Below are 21,588 nucleotides of genomic sequence, written 5' to 3'. Positions count from 1 at the left end.
TCCACCAAGTGCACCCAGGTCCTCGAGCAAAAGCAATCCCACGGATGGGTTTGCCTCTGCCCGAGGCAGGAATAACCCAGACTCTCTTCCCCAGCATGTTAAACAAACAGCAGCAGCTTTCTGAAACCAGCTGAACACTGGGCTTCTGAGGTGGCTTCCTGGATGTTTCAGCCTGCAGAAGCTCAGATCAACCTTCACCAGCCACCCTGACAATTTGTTTCTTGCTGACATCCTTTTGAGCTAGAAGGGCTTATGTTTAAACAGAAAACAGTGAAGAATGTATTGAAAATACCAGAAATCGAATTAAAATTTTCTAATTTGGGGGTAAAATTAAGATACTGTCTGGGAATTATCACATCCTATTAATAAGACCACTGAAGCATTTGCGGTTCACTGTATTTAAAGTTCACCTCGGCAGAGAGGGGTTGAGACCTCTGGGTTGGTGCTACTGTAAAGATCAGACTTAGAGAGGAGTAATCCTTAGCAGGAGCTAAAATAGTTCAGACCCTCCTGGCACCGAGGTCTCCAGGAAGGGAAGGGCGCACGCCCGAGTTGCACGCTTTGGGCAGTAAGTCCTCCAATAGATTCCTAAACCTGACAAGAAGTTTAGTCAACTCCCAGCTTGGCTCCAAATCTTCCGGCTCCAAAACTGAGACTCCTGGTATAGCACGCAGCGGCGATGCACCATTTTATGGATCAGCTTAACACCGTAACTGTGTAGCCCTGTGATACGGCATCGTCATTGGCAGTAACAGGCCACCAGCTTTGTACGGAGTATGAGAGGCCTCAAGACTGAGGCTTGCCCTCTCTGAGCTCCTCCTGACCTGCCTTGCAGCTTTTCTTTTTTTAACTTGGTGGCTTTATAGATAAGGTGCCTTTGCCCATTGACATGATTTTGAGCATAACAACACCCAGCTTCTTCCCACAGACGGGCGGCGATGCACCATTTTATGGATCAGCTTAACACCGTAACTGTGTAGCCCTGTGATACGGCATCGTCATTGGCAGTAACAGGCCACCAGCTTTGTACGGAGTATGAGAGGCCTCAAGACTGAGGCTTGCCCTCTCTGAGCTCCTCCTGACCTGCCTTGCAGCTTTTCTTTTTTTAACTTGGTGGCTTTATAGATAAGGTGCATTTGCCCATTGACATGATTTTGAGCATAACAACACCCCAGCTTCTTCCCACAGACGGGCCTCAATATGCACCTACGTTTTGTAGAACCTCCAAAACGCCAAGGCAAGGTGATCACCCGCTTAAGAGTATTTCTGCTTGGTTTCTTCGCCACATGAACATACAGTACTTGGATAAGTCTCTCGAATCCTAAACCTCCAGTCTCCTGTCTGTAAATAGGTACTGAGGATAACAGTTAGGTCATGTCTGTGACAGGCTCTGAGCACTGAAGCTCTCTGTGATTCCAGCGTGACTACAGCGTAAGAGGACAAACACCAACCCCACAGAGGCAGCCGGGCTGCCTTCCGCTCACTCCTTCACCGGGTCAGCATAAGCCAACACCACGGCTGAACGAGGCTGTCCCACCGCCTGCTGCTGAGACCTTTATTCCCAGCTCTGTGTTCCTGCTCCTCTCCTGCCAGCAGAAGCATACATACAGCTGCTCTGCGAGTCAAGCCTTAATCTGCTTTACTAACGCAAGTTCCCAAGGAAAGGGAGCAGCACAGGTTGGCAGGATGATTTCCTTCAGTGGCCATGCCAGCCCAGGGTCTACTTTAAGACAGGATGAAAAGTATAGTTTTTACTTAACATTTTTGGACAGCCGATACCCTCAGGACTCCAGCCTCCCTGTAATTCTAAGAAGCATGCTTCCAGCTACAGCTTTATTAAGTAGAACTTAATAAAGACATTCTGCTGCAGGACAAGAGGCTATCCTTGCTCCAGGTTTTCTTAGACTAAGTGGTAGCAAATGAAATACAGTAAACTGTGTCGTCTCCTCCCCTTCACATGTCCATTTCAAAGCAGTTGAGCATGTCAAAGCAGTTAGCCCCCTCTCCTGCAGCAGGCTGCAGCCAGCATCACTGCTTGCGAACTGCCACCCTCCTACCATCTGGATTTCTATCTTATACAGTAATGTTTTCCATAACGTATTATTTTATATATTGCTGCCTAGTTATCTTGTTAGCATGCTAACAGACCAGAGATGGGGGGGCTCTCCAAATGTTTTGCTAGCGAACGATACAATCTGCTTCCTTTCTCAGGCTGCCTTTAAAGGGAAGGTACAAGATACAAATTCATGCTGAGAAGACCACTCCGAGGAGGATTTTCATTATTATGCCATAGAACACATTTTGAGATCTACAACAGGACATGATCTTGCCACAGAATGTGCTGAAAAACATTGAGGGGGAGGAATGGGAGAAGAGAGGGGAAAAAAAAAACCCAAACAGACAAGAGAAACAACACTCCGCTCCCTGAAGTCTCATTTCTCACTCCTAGCACACACGTTTCATGAGGAAGGAGGCTGAGAAAGTTGTCAAACCTTACTGCGAAGGGACAAGGAAGGAACAAACGTACTTGTGAAATGAGGAGCTGGCAAGCTGCAAGCTCCCTCTCGCTGGCGTTCATCTTCCTGTTGGAGTCTATCTGGGCGCTCTCCAACTGCTTGCTGCGGTTCACCAGAGACTTCACCTCAGACTTCATCTTGCTGATGTAAAGCCGTGCCATGGTGAACTCCTCCTCAATCACCCCGTTCACATCTGCTAACTAAACACACAGAAGATTGCAATCTTGAAGGTGTGGTTCTTACAGGTAAGCCAATGCAAAGCAGTCTTCCTGCTGTGAAACTCTTGTCTAGAGCTAGGAAGCCTCTGTGAAAGCACAGCAGCCCTCAAGGAGTACCCACAGACCTTCAGGTCACCTTTAAACGTGTTATACCACTCTATTTCTTACAGTCTTCACTGATAAGCCTCAAAAGTGAGAAATGAAGGCTTGCGCTCACAGTGTGCTTCATCAATTTAGCGGTTTAACATCTACAGTAATCAAGCCCGCCATCATGGCAAGAGCATATCTCGGAGAAACCTTCTCACGTCACCAGCACAGGAAATTTTCCTTCTTTCAAACTGCTAAAAGCTGAAGAGCATTTTCAAAGTACTCCTTAAAGAAGTCTCCTCTTGAAGGGTTGTGCTTCTTCAGTAAGGAGCTGTAAGACAGACATGGGTCTGGAAATCTCACCTGGCAAGAGAAAAGTAATCGCCCTCGTCTCTAAATATTAGTATCATTCTATTTATACATCATTTCCTTCCCTGGTTTAACGTGGTGACTTTTATTTGTGTGTCTTTCTTTTCATGATTTTTCTTCAACTACTTAATTCATGTAACCCACTGACGAGCGGTGAAGGTTCTCCTTCAGCGAGCGTATGGCTAGCAACTTCATCTGCTTTTCGCCTTTGTCCCAGCGCTGCCAAGGGGAAGGTAACATGCGCTGTACCTTCTCCCAACAGCCTAAAAAACACGACTGCTTCCAAAACTCTCAGTCTGGTCTGAAATTAAACACACTTTGAGAAGATGCTAATTGCCAATAAATTTGAAATTATTCTTCTAAAAGCTTCTCGATCTTGCCTTATTTACACTGACAGCTGTCCTGTAAAATGCTGACATCTTAGTTACTATAAAAATTTGTATCAAACAGCCTCTGCCTCCATTTTCGAAGATTTCCTCTTATAGTTCCTGTTACAACGGCCACCAGAGGTTGCTGTAACATCTAGCAAAGTCTGGTCTTGCGGTCCTGGCATCTGCATAACCACATCAGACAACAGGGATCATGCCCTCTGCAGTAAGAGCAGGCTGGAGCATCTGTTGATCTAAGGGGGCTTTAGCAGGATATCAGCAACTCTCAGAGAGTCAACTCAAAGCACTCCAGCCACACATACTCACTTTTAGCTTTGAATGTTCAGGAAAGTTCATTGCTCAGAAACCGAGAAGTGAACAAAAAGCAAGAAAATGGAGTGCACTGCAAGGAATTTACATCTTGAAAATTAATTTCTTATCCAGTTTTAGCAATTGCTCTTTTTCATCTGGTTTTAAATGGATAGGTAAGATGACATTAACATCACCAGAAAGATTTTCCAGGCCATGAAAAGTTTCCATCAGAGATGTGCCATTTAGCAATGACCATACAAATATCTTCTCTGAGACTTAGCATTTTGCTCATCTGCAACAGGAGAAGTGTGACAAAATGAGTAGCTACCTCCTCTACCGTATCTGTAAACCCAAGAGCCAGACAGAAGGCAAATTTCAAAGCAAAGCTGGCCAAAATCTGCACCATCTCCAGGCACGTTCAGATACCAAGGTTTCTGCCGCTTCAGCCACCTTCACTCCCATTCTTACCTTCTTACTTCAGAGCAAAATGATCCTCTGCAATTTTTCCTCTATAAAGGTCATTAGTCAATACACAAGAGTTAAGCTGGTCTTACTGTCGTGTAATTTTATTAATGTGGTATCTAGCACAAATTTACCAGTGCTGGCAATCAGTAATTTTAAAGCATCTTGTGTTCAGAAACACACAAGAGCACGGGCTCTTTGATGAAGCCAGCCACTGTTGAAAGGTAATAAACACCCGAATGCAGAAAACAATTTCCATGCAGGTCTTTTCATTTGGCTGCCCTGGAGAGCTGTCAGTACAGACCTCTGGCTTTGAGAACTGTTCACCTTCAGCTACACAACAGTTTTAGGACAAACTTCCAACAAAAAGGTAGCCAGAAGCCAAATCTCACCAGCAAAGAGTCTTCAGATTCTGGGAGTACAGGGTCATGCAAGCTAACGAAGGAGTAGTGCTACGCGTGTATTGTCTGGGGCGGAACTCAGTCCCCCGCATTAATAAATGCATCAACGCACAGATGGGCTGCATTAGTCTGGCCCCAAACACTGAGCTGGGAATAAAAGTGGTAATTGTGTGGACAGAGGCTGACCATCTCTGACCCAGACAAAGATCTCTTCAGTATTTTAAATCCTGGCTAGAGCACAGAGCAAACGGCAGTGTCCTGGAGAAGGACTGCTGTATCACATATATTCCACGTCAAGTATTTTTATATTGCAGGAGGTGTGGGGGGCAAGCAATAAAGATAGCCAACTTACTGTTTTAACATCGTTAGTACCAATGATTCCCCCAATCTCTCCCAGGTCCTTAAGCAGCAAGTTCAAGATTTCTGTAGCTCTCTTCTTCTGATGGTTACTGAGCTCCTGCAACTGGCCCAGCTCCCTCTGGGTTGCTGTCAGGGCACTCTGAAAAGGTTTAAAAGCAAAAGTTACCCTCCCCTCCGCAGACCGGGCATCAGTTCTTCTCTGATATCTAGGTTACACGGTATTGTCTTGTATTTTCCTGAACACGCCTACTGGATCAACGTACTGACGCTAACAATTCCACCTTGCCATAATCTACTTTCACAACTCACTTGCTAACAAGGCTACTTTAGCTCTATTAAATGTAGTAAATCCTGTAAGAATCTTATTTGCATAATACATGTCAAAGAAGGTTAATCACAGAGAAACAGGTATAGAAGGATATAAAACTCAATTTTTTTTTCAAATGGATTTCATAGTAATCTGTTTCACTGAAGCGGATAACGAAGTCTTCCATGAAAACAGACCCATTAATAACAGCTTCCTCCGTTGTGTAATGAATTAAGGAACAAGGATGTATCAAGCTAGTAAGCCAATCTCGATTTTTCTCAGATCAGATTTTTTTCCTTAAGATCAGTACACATCAGCTGAAAAAGCTGAATTTTTTCCGATTCCTTCCTTGAGATCTCCTGACTCTGTACAAAATTCCTGCTCCGCAGCGCAGAGTCCAGAAAAACACAAAATGCTGCAATTTGCATAAAGCAGATTTTCACATCTTTCTTGGCATAATAGAGCTTTTAAATAGCCAAAACACAGAATGGCCAGTTCTCACATTCAGTTCAGTTGCCGCTACGGTGTGCAAAATACAGAGGTTGCAACAGAGCCACAATCTGCCATCAGCTTCCATAGAGCCGCTTCTGAATTACCTTATCGTTTAATTAAGATAGAAGAGAGAGGGTAGCATCGGCAAATAGGGATCTTTTAACAGCTTCCCTGCTACTCCAATTTTTAACCTACATAACAACACACTCGGCAGCAGCATCTGAAAGATTCCCGAAATGGCATAGGCTAGCAGTTATCTGGGAACCCCGATGGAAATCTTCAGAGGAGGTGCAGAGCTAGGGGGCAAGGAGGGAACCAGCACTATAAACCGCTCGCTCTTACACTCTTCTGTGCCAGCTCATCAGCCAGCTGCTCGTTGGCTCTTGTTTTGTCCTCCACTTCTTGGGATTTCTGGTCATAGTTGACAGCTAATTCTTCCAGGGCTTGAAGGACCTCTTTTACTTCATCTTTCGCTGCTTCGTTCTCAATCTGAAGACGGGTCAGCTCCTCTTGAATCTTCTCATAATCTCTCCTAGTGGAGGCCAAAAGCTGGAAACCAGATATCACAGAAGCGTTGAGTCACCCAAGAACTCATTCAAAGACAACATTGAAAAGGGCAAGAACAGACAAAGAGAGAAAGAAAGCGTGAGCATGCAAGTGTGCGTGCGAGAGAGAGAAAGCAGGAGAGAAGAAATCCTGCTACTCTACCAGAAACAGCATCAGTTTCAGCATAAATGTATTTGAAGGAAGCAAAAAAGGCTCTGAACTTCAATGAAAAGAAAAATCTTAATCAAATCCTATTATGACGCAAGGCTGAGGCAGAGAAACTTATTTTAAACAGTATCATAGCTCCCAATAAATTTTCTGCCCTCAATCTAATGCTGCAGCTAGGACCAAAAAAATACTACAAAGTAAAATGTTTAAACGCAGAGTCACAGCTTTCAACTGAACCAAGTAAAAGGGCTCTCTGAGGCAGCCTCAAAGATCTTGTGGCATTAGAGGAATATTTTGATACGCAATCCTATGATGATTATTCTTAGTTATCATCTGAAGCATGATGCTGAAGACAGATTAGCTGCTCATATTTGCTGAGGCGAAGTATTAACTAAAGAAGAAAATACAGACTTCACACATACTTGTGAGTATTTCCAATTTGTAAAACTTATTAAATTTACTCTTTGCGTGCTACTAATAGAGATGCTGCAGTTTCAGTGACAGTGGTGACTGTAAGAGGTCGGTTGCACGGTCCTCTCCCTTGCACCACTCCATCTTCATCCAGATATTAAAATCTCGAAAATTCAGCTGTCGGGTTCTTAGCACAAAACCAGACTCAACAGCAGTCATATACTGCAGAATGATGTAAAAATAAATAAAAGGTGCCACCTAACATTTATAGCTAATATTGTACTTTTAAGAATAACAACAAAATAGGGACTTAACATTGCATAAAAACATAAAATGTAGAACAATAACATGTAAAGCTAGTGCATGAGATCCAAGGCGGCATTCATGCTCATCCTAACAGCAAAGTTTGGACATTCATTCACAGAACTCACTTATTTCCAAGCCTTCCTATGCATGGATTAGAATAACATTACTGTACTGCAGCTTTCTTGGACAGTAGAACAAAATCTGCGCTACTGGAGTGTGCTGGGCGGACTGCTCCTGACCTGTCCCACCACTGCCCACTGGCTCCCAGGCCATGAAGAAGTTGAGCGTGAGACCCCAAGCAGAACAGAAACCACTCTCTAAAACGGACCACCTAAAAGGAGAATGTCAGAGAAGACATTGCTTTTTTTGGCTCAGAGTGCTAATGGAAAATAGGAAACCAACCAGGCAGCTTCAGACACTGGCACGTGCCCAAAGTGGCAAAGAGAGGATTCAGATGTAAGGGAAATTTATCTCGCTGGTAATGCTGCAGCCTCAGAAGTGCACTCACGTTACGGAAAAAACTCACTGAATTGCCAAAGCCAGATGGCATGTAAATATTTAAACAACAAAATAGCTTAAAATAATCTTTTTACTAAACACAGATGGAACTATTATTTACATTTACTTAAGAAAATTTCTGTGTGAATATTACTGTGACTTCAAGTAAAGGGAAGTGTTATGTATCACCTAAAGCATAAACACAGCTCCCCAGAAGATTCTTGTTAATATAATGTGGAAAAATATACCAAGATTTTAAAAGGCTATTAATGCCACATTATACCGATCAGTTGTAAACAAAGGGAAGGAGACGATGGCTGCAGCACTTTGCGGATCTGTTCGCAGCACGCGAGATGCAAGGGTGGAAGATTCAGAATCCCCCCCAAAACACACACCCTAAGAAACAGCCAGTGGTGAAAAGGTACCAAAAGATACCAGTATCAGCACACCGCCATCTGTGGCAGGCCTTAGATTTATAATTAACCTGCTAGCTTAATCAAGCAGAAAAAAGTACTCTGGTTAATTAGGGGGAAGCAGAGTGAGGCAGCTGCTCTGCAGCACGTATATCATGGAGCTAATCACAGCTCTAAGGGAGAACAGGTACATCGCTCCCGCAGCGCAGGTGAAGCTTACGTGCGGAAGACAAAAACCTTGAAAAATTAATTCAATTCCCTTAAAGAAGAAAACAAAAATATCGCATTAGCTTTCACAGGCAAGAGATGGACAAGCTTATCAGATGAACCAGCTAAACCTTCTGAACAAGCGGTGCAACACCAGCTGCAGAGATTTCAGTAAGTCAGCAAAGCTAGACTAGAACATGTGCAAAAAAGGGGGAAAAGTGGCCTGTAAGGCAAGGATTAGAGGCCACTGAAAACTTGATTCATCTTTCAGATGTAATATTGTGTATGGAACACAAAGAGGGTGGGGAATAAGCCAGCGCACAGCATGCTTCCAAATATCTAACACAAAGAAAAGAATGCACATCACCCACAAAATAAGACACAAGAAAAAACGTCACGGAAAAATAAGCTTTAGATGAGAACGCTGATGTACAAAAGATGGGAGAAGTGAGATGGCCTAAACAATGCACATCATAAAAATATGTTGCTGAGAACACATAAAATTCTTTTACATTAGCATACCCACAGACACGGGTAGCGTGTAATCCAGGGTAATTAAAGAAAGTTGCAGCAAGTGAATGAAGAGCTTAATCGTGGAGTAAAATAAAGCTGGTAATTCCTTCAATGAGGATAAGGCCCCAAAGGTGGCAGGTAAGTCATGAGTGACGAGTAACAGACATTTTCATATGTTGTTCTCTCTCTGTTAAAGAGCTAAACCTCGGAAACCCTTTCCGGGGGCTTGGATAAGGCTTGAGACATGGACAGAATCATTTTTCAATTACAAGAGAGGTTTCACACCCAAAAAAAGCAGCCAGCATAATGCTGTACTCCAACTGAAGTGCCTCGGGCAGCTGGGAGAGGCATGCTCCTAGGGGATGACGGCAGTGTTTCATGCAAAGAGAGACCAATGTTTTGGAACACGAATGACGGGTGAACTCCCACACCAGGATTATATTGTTCGTCTGAATGGTCCTCCTCCAGTTTCCCACAGTTTGAAAAACAGCATAAAACCACCTTCTAAGAAATATCACAGCAACACTCGGGGAACTTGGTAACTTGGTGTTATTGCCAGATTTCACATCTTTAAAACCTTTCACTAACAAATAAGGAAATGACCTGACTGTAAGTTTAGTGATCATATTCCCCATCTTAAAAACAACAAACATTCATTTTACAGACAGAAACAATGAAATAAAATCTTTAAAGTGAGTCATCCAAGCTTTTAAAGCAAATCTGTGGCAGCACCAATAACCAATTTTTCAGTCTCTATGAACATCAGTAATTTATCACCAGGAGTAATTTTTATACTGTCAAACTAGGAAATGTGTTAACTACCTACAGTCCACGGTGTCCGGATACCTGAAAGGATACAGACATAATGAAAAACCCATTTGAAGTGAAAAGTACTGGCCCCGCTCCTATCTTGGTATCTTCCAGCATCACCTCCCAGCAGGATGGTGTGCTATTATGAGTTACCAAGACTTAATGCTCTGCTGAGGATATTTTGAAATTTGAAGTTTAAACCTAGCCGCCACACAGGTTTCTCTTACCTGTTGAATTTTAGCCAGTTAATATAAACATATCTAGCCAACAACTGTGACAGAATCACTAAAGAAGGGTCCCATAAGCAAAATGTAAGGGGTTTTTGGTTTGGTTTGTTTTTTACCTCCTCTTGATCCAACATCTGTTGCTTTAGTTTTTCAGCCAACTGGCTCTGCTGGTTGATTTCATCATCCTGCAAGGAAAAAGGGTTGGAGATTTTTATTTTCTTTTCACAGTTCTTATTTGGTCACTTTTATTTCCCCTTTCTAGAAAAGAAACAAGAATAATGTCATAGCAAACCTTGTGCACGCTTGAGCGGTACGAGAGGAGAGAAAAATATACATACACAGAGCTACATAGTAAAAGCAACGTATACACGCAGTTGCCTCTAGTATATACCTAAGCAGAGGTGTCCCTGACGGTAAACAAGACACTGATGTGGTCAGAGTTGCACCTTATAACTTGCAGGAGACTTTGCCAACGCGTCATGTTTTATAGATGTACAAATACATACACACACACTCTCTTCTCCCTCTTCCTCTGTCCCCAAATTTCAGCTGAAGAGAGATCATTAGAGACAGATTTATTAACCAACTACAATTTACAGCTAGCTCTGAACTGCATTAATGAAAGAGGAAGCTCAAACCACAACAGAGAACTTGGACCCCTCAACTGCAGAATTTGTATTTTCCTACTCCATCACAGCCCTTGAAGAAAATACTGCCAGGTAATGCATGGCCAGGCATCCACTTTTACTGGCATTCCACTTCTTGGTTAAGACAGCATCCTCATGGGTAGCAACTGATCTTAAATACAGAAGAGGAATGATGATGGACTCCGCTGTATGAGTCCTTCCTCCAAAAAGCCACAGGAGGCACAACAAGTGCAGGACCTGACCAAGTCCACCTCTTCTTGTGATGGATATCTTTCCCTAAAGGAAGTCATCAAAGATAAATTGTTGCTTTCTGCCCTATCACAGTCAACTGATATTTTGCGTCTCACTGACAAGCATGCTAATAGATTGATTTCTGATAGCAAATACAGCTATCAAGTAGAATATATCAAATCATCTGCTAATATTAAAATAGTCCCAGATATAACATGAGAATGGTCTGCACTGTAACAAGTCAACACTGTTTTGGGGATCAAATACCTTCTCATTTCCTACAGTACTGCAGTAGCACACCAGATTATACTTCCCATGTTTTTTAGGGTAAAACTCGCCTGCTGCCAGCTCCCTCAAAAATAATTAAATGGGCTTTGCTACTTTCGATGAGGGAAAGTGAAAGAATGCCTGACTTTTTTTTTCTTTTTCTAATCAATACGTAAAAGCTAGAGACTGCTACCGGGAGTGTATTCTCCATCACAGAAAAGCTGTAACTTCGTAAAGACCTTAACTATTATTCTGAATGCCATCAACAGCCTGGAGAAAAGGAGGCTGAGGGGAGACCTCATCGCTCTCTACAACTCCCTGAAAGGAGGTTGTAGCGAGGTGGGGTCGGTCTCTTCTCCCAAGTAACAAGCGATAGGACGAGAGGAAACGGCCTCAAGTTGCGCCAGGGGAGGTTTAGATTGGACGTGAGGAAAAATGTCTTTACTGCAAGAGTGGTGAAACATTGGAACAGGCTGCCCAGGGAAGGGGTTGAGTCCCCATCCCTGGACGTATTTAAAAGACGTGTAGATGCGGCGCTTAGGGACATGGTTTAGTGGGCATGGGGGTGTTGGGTCGATGGTTGGACTCGATGATCTTAGAGGTCTTTTCCAACCTCAATGATTCTATGATTCTACTGCTGTGTGCAACCGGACTGTGCAGAGAGACCTCATGCACACCAGAGTTAAGCCTTAACCACAACTATCTACTCCCTCCCTCAGTATTCAGAAACAGCCAAACCTTAATATTAACATACAAGGAAACAAACAAATTTTCTCATATTTTCCTCCTAATTACAATTGAAAGTTAAAATCAAGTTTTGATTCAAGATTAAAGCTATCCTGAAAACTTTTGCTAGATAGGCTTTTAAGCTGTTCTCATCCATAATGGTCAACGGTTTTAGTATGCCTTTTTTTACCCACTTCTTATCTTCACACAAGCGAAAGCTATTAATGGCAAGTGCTCAGTAAATGTATTGCTGATAGCTTTAAGTGCCAATGATGTATTTCAAGCTGTGCAAATAATTAAAAAAAAAAAAGCCACCTGCACTCCAGGCAGCGTTCACAGCTAGAACAACATGAACAAAAGAGACCCATGGCGTGGTTATATATTTTCCTTAAAATTCTAATATACTAAAAATATATAAAAAAATAAAGACACAGTCTCCCTTTTTTTTCTTTCTCCTGTGACTCCAAGATGATGTTACAGTTTGCTGAGGGATTTTACAAAAATCACTGAAGAAAAGGAGGGCTGAAAAGCCTGTACTGAGCCCTTAAAATCAAAGGGAAACTTGGTTCCAATTTCATGGAGAATGCCCACAAACACTGTCTGCAGAGGGAACAGCAGCAGATAGCTGACATGATAGGACAAGATCTGTTTTTATGCAGTAGTAGTGTTTTGAACTTTGGGACATTTTCCAGTTCGAGGTGCTCAAGAAATACAGACACCCCCACCCATTTTGGCTTAGTTTTCCGTTTACACCCAGAGAATGGAGTCAAACCAAATGCCCACACCTTATCATCCAGCTGTCTGTAGAGACTGGCAATCTCCTCATCGTATTTCTGCTTCTCCTCTGTCGAGATGCTGGCAACAACCGGTGTGATGTTGTCAATAATCGGGGTGTTATCACAGGGCTCCAGGTTCTTCTGGTCCTTCGCACTGATCTGTTCATCTTCAGGCACAGCTTCTCCTGCAGGCACATAATCCGTGGTCATTACAATCCAAGAGAGAGGGTGGCCCAAAACCGTGGACACCCTAGGATGGTCCTTCAACAGTTGCCAAGAGGGACTCGGCAAAGGAAAGAAGGGCCGTATCCAGCTATGCAAGGCAGGCAACTGCCGTGCATACAAATGACAGGCCAAGGTAGGTGTTGGAAGGATGGCCGTTCATTCTCCATGGTTAGACACACAAACACGCAAAATGCAGCAACAGTTTGAATGGCTGCCATTCAAAGCACTGAACTCCCGGCTCCGCTCAAGCCCTCTACAGATGGGATTAGCTCCATGGATTAACAGAAGTGTAAATAAGGAGGAAAAAGATCTGACTTTCAGCCTAAAGCCTAATGGCATCTAAATGGCTCTTCCTCTCCAGATTTCCGACTGCCTTATCAACCCTCCCTCCCCCATAATGAACTGCTAGAGCATCAGGACAACAAGTAAGACAGCTGCAGTTAAAACGATATTCACCTTCTGCCTTGTCGCATCTAAAATTCAGGAGCATAGACCAATTTTCAGATGTCGCCTATGCATACCAGATAGGATGTTCTCCCTACGCATTTTCTTTCAAAATCATTTTCTCCGAGGAGTATTTTCTTCGGTAACGTCAGTGCATTGCAATTGCGAGCCTGCTGCAGTTTAGTGAAGAGGGACAGGCGAGGCACTCATGCCAGAAATTGAATCTACTCTCATTAGAGTCTGGTGAGAGACTCTGCGAGCCGCTGAATGCTGCATGCGTTGCTCAAGGTGCAGGAAGGTTGCATCCAACCCTTCTGCACAAACAGGTTTTTTCCATTTCTGTGAAAAGCTACAATATTTCAGTCCCATAAAGCTTTACTAGCCATTCCTCTTGCCAGAACAGTGTAGGCGCTATTTATCTTACTGGCAGGGAAACAAGTAAACAGGAGCAATATATCAAAAAACAAAAACACAGGCTAATTCAAGCCCCCAAACAAAACAGGGCATGAAAGAGCACGACCAACTAACAGAGAAGATAATCTTTTCAAGCTTAAAGAATGAAAAAGAATAACCTGAAATCAAGCACCATAACCTCTATAAAAGCACTACACTCAAAATACTTTTTGCCCTATTGCTAATGGCTTGATGATATTTTATATTATTAATGAGAAAAAATGTAAATTGATTTTTCATTGTTTCATTTCACTGGAGCAGACGAGGAAAAGTGGGCTCGGTCAGACTGTGGGACCTTGCACACGTGGCAACGCTCCTCAGGCTGCGGAGAATCCATCAGGAGCCTCCCAAAATAAACCTTTAGATTTTCATTTCATTGTGGTGTTTCACTTAACCCGGAAGCTTTGTATGGCAGACTACCACAGCTGAAAGGAGGAGGGGAGCCCAATTTTGGTAGAGATCCTTGGACAAGAACAACCTTCTACCTGCAAAACACAGACCAAATTGTGCACTCGGATACAGGGCTGCTGAAATCCTGCTTCAGTGAGAACTGGGCACACCCATTTTCTGCTATAATTTTTTGTACAATATTTTCTAAATTTATAGAATAAGCTATACCAATGGAAAATTTATGCATCTATCTTATATTTCATATTCAAGATGTAATTTCTGCGACATCTTCATTTGTCAAGAGCCTCCTTTGACAGAATATCCTTCCAAACGATGCCATTGCAGAAGGCCAGACAAGAAATCAATAGTATTTTGAATGCATTGAATGTATTGCTGGGTAACGCCAATGAGAAAAGCAGGACAGACGGCGGGGACGAGGAGGTGTGTGTATTTAGACAAAACAATAGAGACAGCGTGTTATAAGGCTTGTTTACGTGGCATATAGAAAGGATCTACACAGGTTTTCCTAAAAAAATATTTCTAGAATGGGAAGGAAATTGAAGTCGTCACATTTAGCAAACACAGAATGAAACACGCAGAACACGAGCGGGTTATAAATCCCCAGCACTCCTCAACACCACCAGCAGACCGACCGTCTCCATAGCAATTGCGCTATGCTGATAAGGGAAATATTCCCTGTGCTGAAGCCTCCAGAGGAAGACACGGAGCGCAATCATTAGGTAACGATCTCATCTGAAAGGCAAGTAAACAGCACAGGGAGCTGAAAGCAGGAAGCAATTTTTTGCACCCATAAAGGTCAGGTATTATCTTTTAAGTAGTGATTTCACCCAGGACGTTCAAAACCAGACTTGACTGTGCAAAACAAATTGTGACTAATAATTAAATCACAGATTTGTTCTCGCTTTAGATACTTCACGTTTGCAAGAGCTACATACTATTGAACTGCGAGACACATCAACATGTAGGACCTGGATGACAAGCAATTTAGAAAATAAAAATGACTCCAAAGCAGCGGGATTTTACTGTTGGGGGTTTGATGGGATTTCAGGGTGCAAGGGGGATGCAGGGTTGGTTTCTTTGGGTTGGGGGCTTGTTTGTTAGAGTTTGGGGGTTGATTTTTTTTTTTTTTTAATTTGTGGAATAAAAATATTAAAAGTAAGGATGGTTAGCTAAAATTATTTGTCAACGTTCCAGATTAAATAAAAATTCTTTAATTTGTGTGTGTGCATAAAAATATTCTTCCTCCTCTACCATCCTACACTTGATCTTACAACCTACCCCGAACAGCAATTCCCTATGCTTCTAAACAGAAAATTGGCTGTTCTCAACATAAATTTCACTTAGAAGCCACAGAAGGAGACAAGTGGTGATTCTTCTAATCAGATGACACTCTTAATCATTGTACTAAAGGACTAATTATTCTAATGTTAAACTCAATTATAAAAAAAAACCCCAAGATCTAGCTACCTTAAAGCATAACAGAACCGATTCTCGTGCCTGAGGAGCAGAGTTCTTTTAAAAACAAACAAACATAATGACATTTTACCTTTTCTTTATTACTATCACTAACATTATTAAAAATTATTGATGCCTTCCTGTATACTCTACATCTGATATCACGCTAGTTTTGGCATTTAAAATGGAGCCTTCTGTAAATGGCTGCTGCTGGTTTCCCTGGTTTTTGCTTCTTCACCTCTCAGTTATTATTATGAAGCGTGAGCTACAACTCTGAACGGTGAGCTTAGAATTAGTAGGACTCTTGTGATTTAAGGCAAGATTTAAACATACGTAACTTAAAAATACAGAGACATGTACCCATTCCCAATTTCTGGTACGTACCGTTTCTCCACCTGTTCAGTTCCAGCTCTAGATGCTGGATAACATTCTTTAGGCTCTTGTTTTTGTCTTTCTCCTTCTCGTACTTTTTCTTCCACTCCTCCGCGGTCAGCTCCAGATTCACAGAGACCGTGTTCTTAATTGTCTTAGCTCTGCACAACAAAACCAAGCGTCAGTTGCTCTGCAACTTTTATCTCAATACAACAGTGAGGATTCAGAAATTTTTCCGTAACACAAAGGGAAACTACTAAACATTTGCAATTTATCTTCTAAACTGCAAGGCCAGTGACCTGGAGCAGACATGGATCTGCCTCTTCAGATTCCTCCAAAAAGAGAAGCTCTGGAAACCGTTCTTGGATTAAGGACAAAACCAAGTCCTGTCATTAGTGCTCTGCTAGGGAAGCTGTCACCTCGCAGCTTCTCCTGGCCTGGGACCCACCGTAGAGTACCCCACACCAGCGTCTGACCACGGGCTCGCCCCATCTCTTAACAACCATCCCTTAAATTCCACCAGCAAAACTCAGCCGTATTTCAAGCATCACAGCACGAAGGGTGTCAACACAGTGATGCAGAGATACGGAAACTTATCCTTCTTGAAAGCCAAACAGCGCTTTCAAATACATTTTTGGGGGTGGAAGGAAGGGAAGGAGGAGAACAGCTGGTCACCACCAGGTAACTGGGTTACTGCTGGGCTGAGGAAGGCTCTCAGTGGGAAGGGAGCCTGAACTCGTGCCTGTGCCACTGTAGGCAGGCTCACGAGTTACTGCCTCTCTAGGCAAAAATATCACAAAATTTAAACCCTTCTAACAACAACCACCACCACTTTACTATTGTGAAACTGCTTAGCTCCAACTGAACCTAAACAATTGCACTAGAAAATGCAAAGCAAGCAGAACCCCCCCCACACACACACAGCACCTACTCTAGCAAATCCACAGTTAAAAAGAAAAACCAAACAAATTAGTAGGAATTAAGAAAGCTTCGGATCTTTGCCCTTCACTGCTCAGGCGCCGAGTCCCTCCAAATAACGCCAGCGGTATCAGATAAAATAGAGACTAAGTAAAGGAGTAACAGACAAACCTCTTACCAGTTTGTAAAGCGTAGGCTGAAATGCCAATACAAGAAACTACGCCTAGGAATCAGCTACAGATGCACTGGCTAACTCTTCTTTGGGGAGGGCACATGATCTTCATTATTTTCTTCACAGCTCCCACTTAATGATGCTAAAGCACCCTTTAAATGTGGCCAATCACTAAAAATCCTGAAACTTTGGTTTGTCAGCAAGAAAACACTCCTCTATCTGTGCCTCAGACTCCAAACTGTGCTCCAGTGATTTGCACTATGTGGAAAGCAGGAGTTTTATTACCTCAGAAATGTTTAAAATAACCCTGCACTTTTAAAATACGCAGACGCCTAGCGGTTAGCTTTTACATATTGTCTCTGCCAAAAGCATGGCTCAAGTTTCCACTCATTTAACTGTACCGGGGAAAAAAAATGCCACACCATAAAGTTTATCAACTGCGTTATCCTAATGATGGATGAAGTACTTACTAGCAACTAAAATTAAAAACAATATAAAAACACACAAAAAGATGGAGCAGAAGGAGAAGAAACCGACTCGTTACTAACAGAGGAGCACATGCACGTGTTGATTAGGATAAGTGGGCCTGTGAAGATGAATTTTACTCCTGATGCTTATTTTAATGGTGATACAATTCTTTTTTGCTAGGAAAAAAATGGAGAAACCAGTAATCACCCATGACTCATATACCTTCCCTTTAGCGTTATTCAGACCCTTAATACTGTCACATCAGAAAAATGGAACACCACAACCAAAGAGCCTGTAAAAGAAACCACTTCCCGTGGACAGCAACATTCCTATCCAAAATGCTGACAAATAGCACCGTGTATGTCTAGTATGCGTGCTGCTCTGCAGGTCTAGTGCATCACCAGTCCTCCTGCTTGTATTCCCTTTCTTATTTCAGCCCAATTCTATAGCTTTTAAGCAAACAAACAAAACCCCTACAATAAACCCCAACCAAGCACTCTCACAAAGCATGTAGCTAGTTTCCCAGCTCCTTCAGCTGACATCCTAGTCCTCAGTAAGGAACATCTAAAAAAATGTTCCTCTTCCTAGAGAAGTGTTAGTCATGTCGCATCACTCCAAGCTCTGCTAGCCAGGATGTGCAGAGCTGGTTTGAAAATTATTTTGCCCCGAAACAGAAAGGCAAGTTTTACCGATCACTGAAAAGAGAAACGAAACCAAGAGAAACGTAAACTGAAATAACATGGAAACTGGACTTCCTCTACCCACACTTCCTTAAGTACCCAAGCACACAACTTCGCAGAGATCCTGGAGCACTGTTACGCATTACAGAGCAAAAGCAAACCCCTTTTAATCTAGATTAAAAAAACAAAGTAATTTTTAAAAAGCTACACTACCTTGTAATCCCCTCAATCCAAACTATTATATTTTACCGTTCACATTTCTTTTTACTTCAAATCATACCTGCGGACAGAGAGTTCAGCGTAACAGGAGGCAGACTGAAACCTAACACAGTACCTACTCATCTATTTAAAATGAAATGTCCCTTCTGCTGCTTTACTGCCCTGGAGCCTTATCCAGCATGAATTAGCAGGAACTTTGGGACTGCTCTTCTGTTCTACAGAGGTGCAAGACTCACGCTCGTCTGAAATCACCTGCAGTCAGAAAATTGTACGTGGGGAGGTTTAAACTGTGAACTATCAAAACATTTAAACTTTTACCATCAACAAGAACTGTGCAACTCATTGTACTTCAGAGTTGTTAACACTCTGTATTTAATTACTGCATCTTCGTATTTGCATTTACTCAAAATTTCTGTGACATTGTAATATACGGGATTTCACTAGAAGCTTGTATCTTCAATAACTTAAACTTACGTTCATCATACAACGGTGAATTAAAACCGCACAGCAACCCTTAACCCGATTATATGTTAACGACCACCTTCTCCTTTTACAGTCCTTTTCCATACAAACTTACTGCAGCGGCCTGTGAACTCCCTTTGGGGAGTTTTTCCTGCATGCTGTTATTTAAGTGAGTAGCTTATAGGAAGGACACGCTATAGGAAGCGGAGATCAGAGGAATTGGTGCTTTTTGCAGCTACCTGGCTTGCGGCACGTGGGTCCCTCTCCACCTTCCACAAATCCCAGCAGCAGATGGCAAGTTAATACTGGTTCTGGCAATGCCGGACGGGGAGCATGTTGCAGAACTGTCCTGCAGCCCTAACCTGCAGCAGCAGCCCTAATCCGCAATCGTCCCTTAAGAGGACTGCGCCCGACTGCATCTGTTTGTCCTTCACCGCCCATCCTCCACTTCTACGTACTCTTATATGAATACACTAAAGGGATCATCTTCCCCCGCTAAAACCTAAGGAAAGCTCACATTAAAGGATAAAAGCGGGGCAATGAATTAATAGAAGATTGTCAGATTAATCTTTTATACATGATTTTACTTTCTAATATAAAATGCTCCTTAACAGTGTGGGCTTCGATGCAAAAATTATGCATGGTGGAAAACAACCCACGTTCAGACAAAACCACATTTATTATATTGTACAAACTGTTAAATAAATTATATTTCCAGCAATCATAACTTGCTAGTATTTTTTCTTTCTGCTATTACACAAATAAATATACACGAAACAAAGTGAGCCATTTTCCAAAGGATCAGAGTTCTCCTCAATTGCAACAAAGGCAGTAATTATGTAATGAGCCTGACCTATTTTTGCAAACTTTCCAAATGTGTTTCATATGACTATTGGCAACGAACACATATGGAAAAGAAATTTTCTCTCTGAACACTTCCACATTTATTTTATCCTTGCTTGTTTCTGAGGACTTGTTCCTAAATTGTTAAGATCCTTCAATCGTATGAAAATGTCTGTGAGCTGTCATGGCAATCTACCGAAGCTGTGAATGTTACACTGCGTCCACGCTCTTCATTTTTCTTAACCGTTAAAAAATATTTTTTGCAACCCTAACAATAATCCCTGAGATGCCATTCAAGGAGAAGACACATCTTAAAAGCATCAAGAGCAGTACCAGATAAAGCAAAACCGACGATTTTCCACTGAGCTAGCCAACAGAAAACTGCCCAATACCATTATCTTCCCCATAAAATTTCAAAGATCTACTGTAACGCTTTGTACTTCCTGCAGGAAAAAATTACCAGAGCTTCTAAGTAGTGCAGCTGCTGGCCGACATTAACATTTTTCTGGTACCATAGGAAATAAAGAGACAGTTTTCTCAAGTTCTCCAGTACTATTTTTGCACAACTCCAGAAACCATAACCTCCCTATTTTAAAATGCCTACTCATCTCGCTCCCCTCAGCACGGCTGGCTCAGAACATGTGGAAGAGCCCGAGTGTCATCCAGCCTAACGCCGAGTAGGACTCACCGCTGCCCGAACATCAGGGTCGACTTTGTTTCTGCTTCATTGAACACAGAAGGAGAACAGCATATCACGATGGTGGTTCTGCAGTTCCCACCCAAGGAATCCTGAAGTATTCGGGTCATTTTGCTGTCTCGGTATGGAACGTGGGTTTTCTAATCAAAATAATAAGTAAGAGACAAGAACAATTTTTTTAAATAATGATATCGTAATGAGAGAGAACATGAGCCGACAATGACAGGTTTAATGGATTTGAAGCATACAATCCTGAAGAGTAATTGTTTTGATTGTGCTAAGATTGGATAGCCACTCAAGTGAAATCACTCAGAATTAGTTTCTTATCTTTAGTAGAATAGCAAAAGTGTCACTGGTTTGTGGTTGGAAAGCTCGTATTTTCTTTCTGAATTGAAATGTTAGCTTATTTTTTTATGTGCATGGCAAAGAAATGGGTAAATAGAAAGCCATTCTTCTACAACACAAAACAGGATTACTTACAGTTCCTTCTGCCAAGGCAGATATCACATTGCCTAAAGCAGACAAAGACTTATTGATATTTTTAGCTTCATCAAGAACAGCGCCCTCCGCTCCAGTTTTGCTGACCTACCAAAGAGAGCAGGCAACAGTCAGGCTCAGCTATCAGCAAGCGTCTGTACAAATACAGCTACAATGCAGACAGTGCAACAGTTAAAGATGCTCTTGGAAGAAAAACAAAGCAAGCTTATCCTCAGCATGAAGGAGGGGAATTTTATGTGCACTTTTTTGTTAGTGGAAGCCTGTAATACTTCTGCCTTTCTTCCACTGTACGAGCAAGCTCACTTTTACTTTGTTAAGGGAAAAGCTGGTAAGTCCGTGCTCTCCTGAGGACACTTGGGGACCACTTCCAAGACCAGACTGTCCACACAGATAGGGAAGACCACAGGTACATTCTCAAGGCACACGCAGTGGCACAGCATATGCCACCAAACGAGTACCTTGGCTTTGTATTTTGCTTGCACAGACCAAGAATATCGGGGCAGAAAAGGCACAATCTCACTCATGCAAGGCTCGCTGGCCCACAGGCTGGATCCCAAAGTGGCCCAGTCAAGAAGCTTGGTGGCCTGGGACCAGCACTCCTTTAGACAGTGACACAGTTTTATAGTCTTTTCT

The 21,588-nt window shown here is 42.4% G+C and overlaps 1 protein-coding gene across 1 annotated transcript in view; it reads right to left on the bottom strand.

The window, feature by feature from the left end:
* The window catches only part of LOC103893879 (kinesin heavy chain), a gene marked incomplete at its 5' end in the record, with an annotated part of 39,449 nt that extends 18,407 nt beyond the window's left edge, over positions 1-21,042 (bottom strand). The window contains 8 exons of the mRNA XM_009273169.1: positions 2,528-2,716; positions 5,086-5,232; positions 6,235-6,441; positions 10,108-10,176; positions 12,648-12,823; positions 16,011-16,159; positions 20,449-20,597; positions 20,938-21,042. Coding sequence (XP_009271444.1) covers positions 2,528-2,716; positions 5,086-5,232; positions 6,235-6,441; positions 10,108-10,176; positions 12,648-12,823; positions 16,011-16,159; positions 20,449-20,597; positions 20,938-21,042 — 1,191 coding nt within the window. The remainder of the gene's footprint in view (positions 1-2,527; positions 2,717-5,085; positions 5,233-6,234; positions 6,442-10,107; positions 10,177-12,647; positions 12,824-16,010; positions 16,160-20,448; positions 20,598-20,937) is intronic.
* Between the last annotated feature and the right edge of the window lie 546 nt (positions 21,043-21,588).

The sequence above is a fragment of the Aptenodytes forsteri genome, unplaced genomic scaffold, assembly GCF_000699145.1.
Source record: "Aptenodytes forsteri isolate BGI_AS27 unplaced genomic scaffold, ASM69914v1 Scaffold174, whole genome shotgun sequence".
Taxonomy (NCBI): domain Eukaryota; kingdom Metazoa; phylum Chordata; class Aves; order Sphenisciformes; family Spheniscidae; genus Aptenodytes; species Aptenodytes forsteri.
Note: the sequence above shows the minus strand (reverse complement) of the source record. Positions and strands in the feature narration are given on the sequence as shown.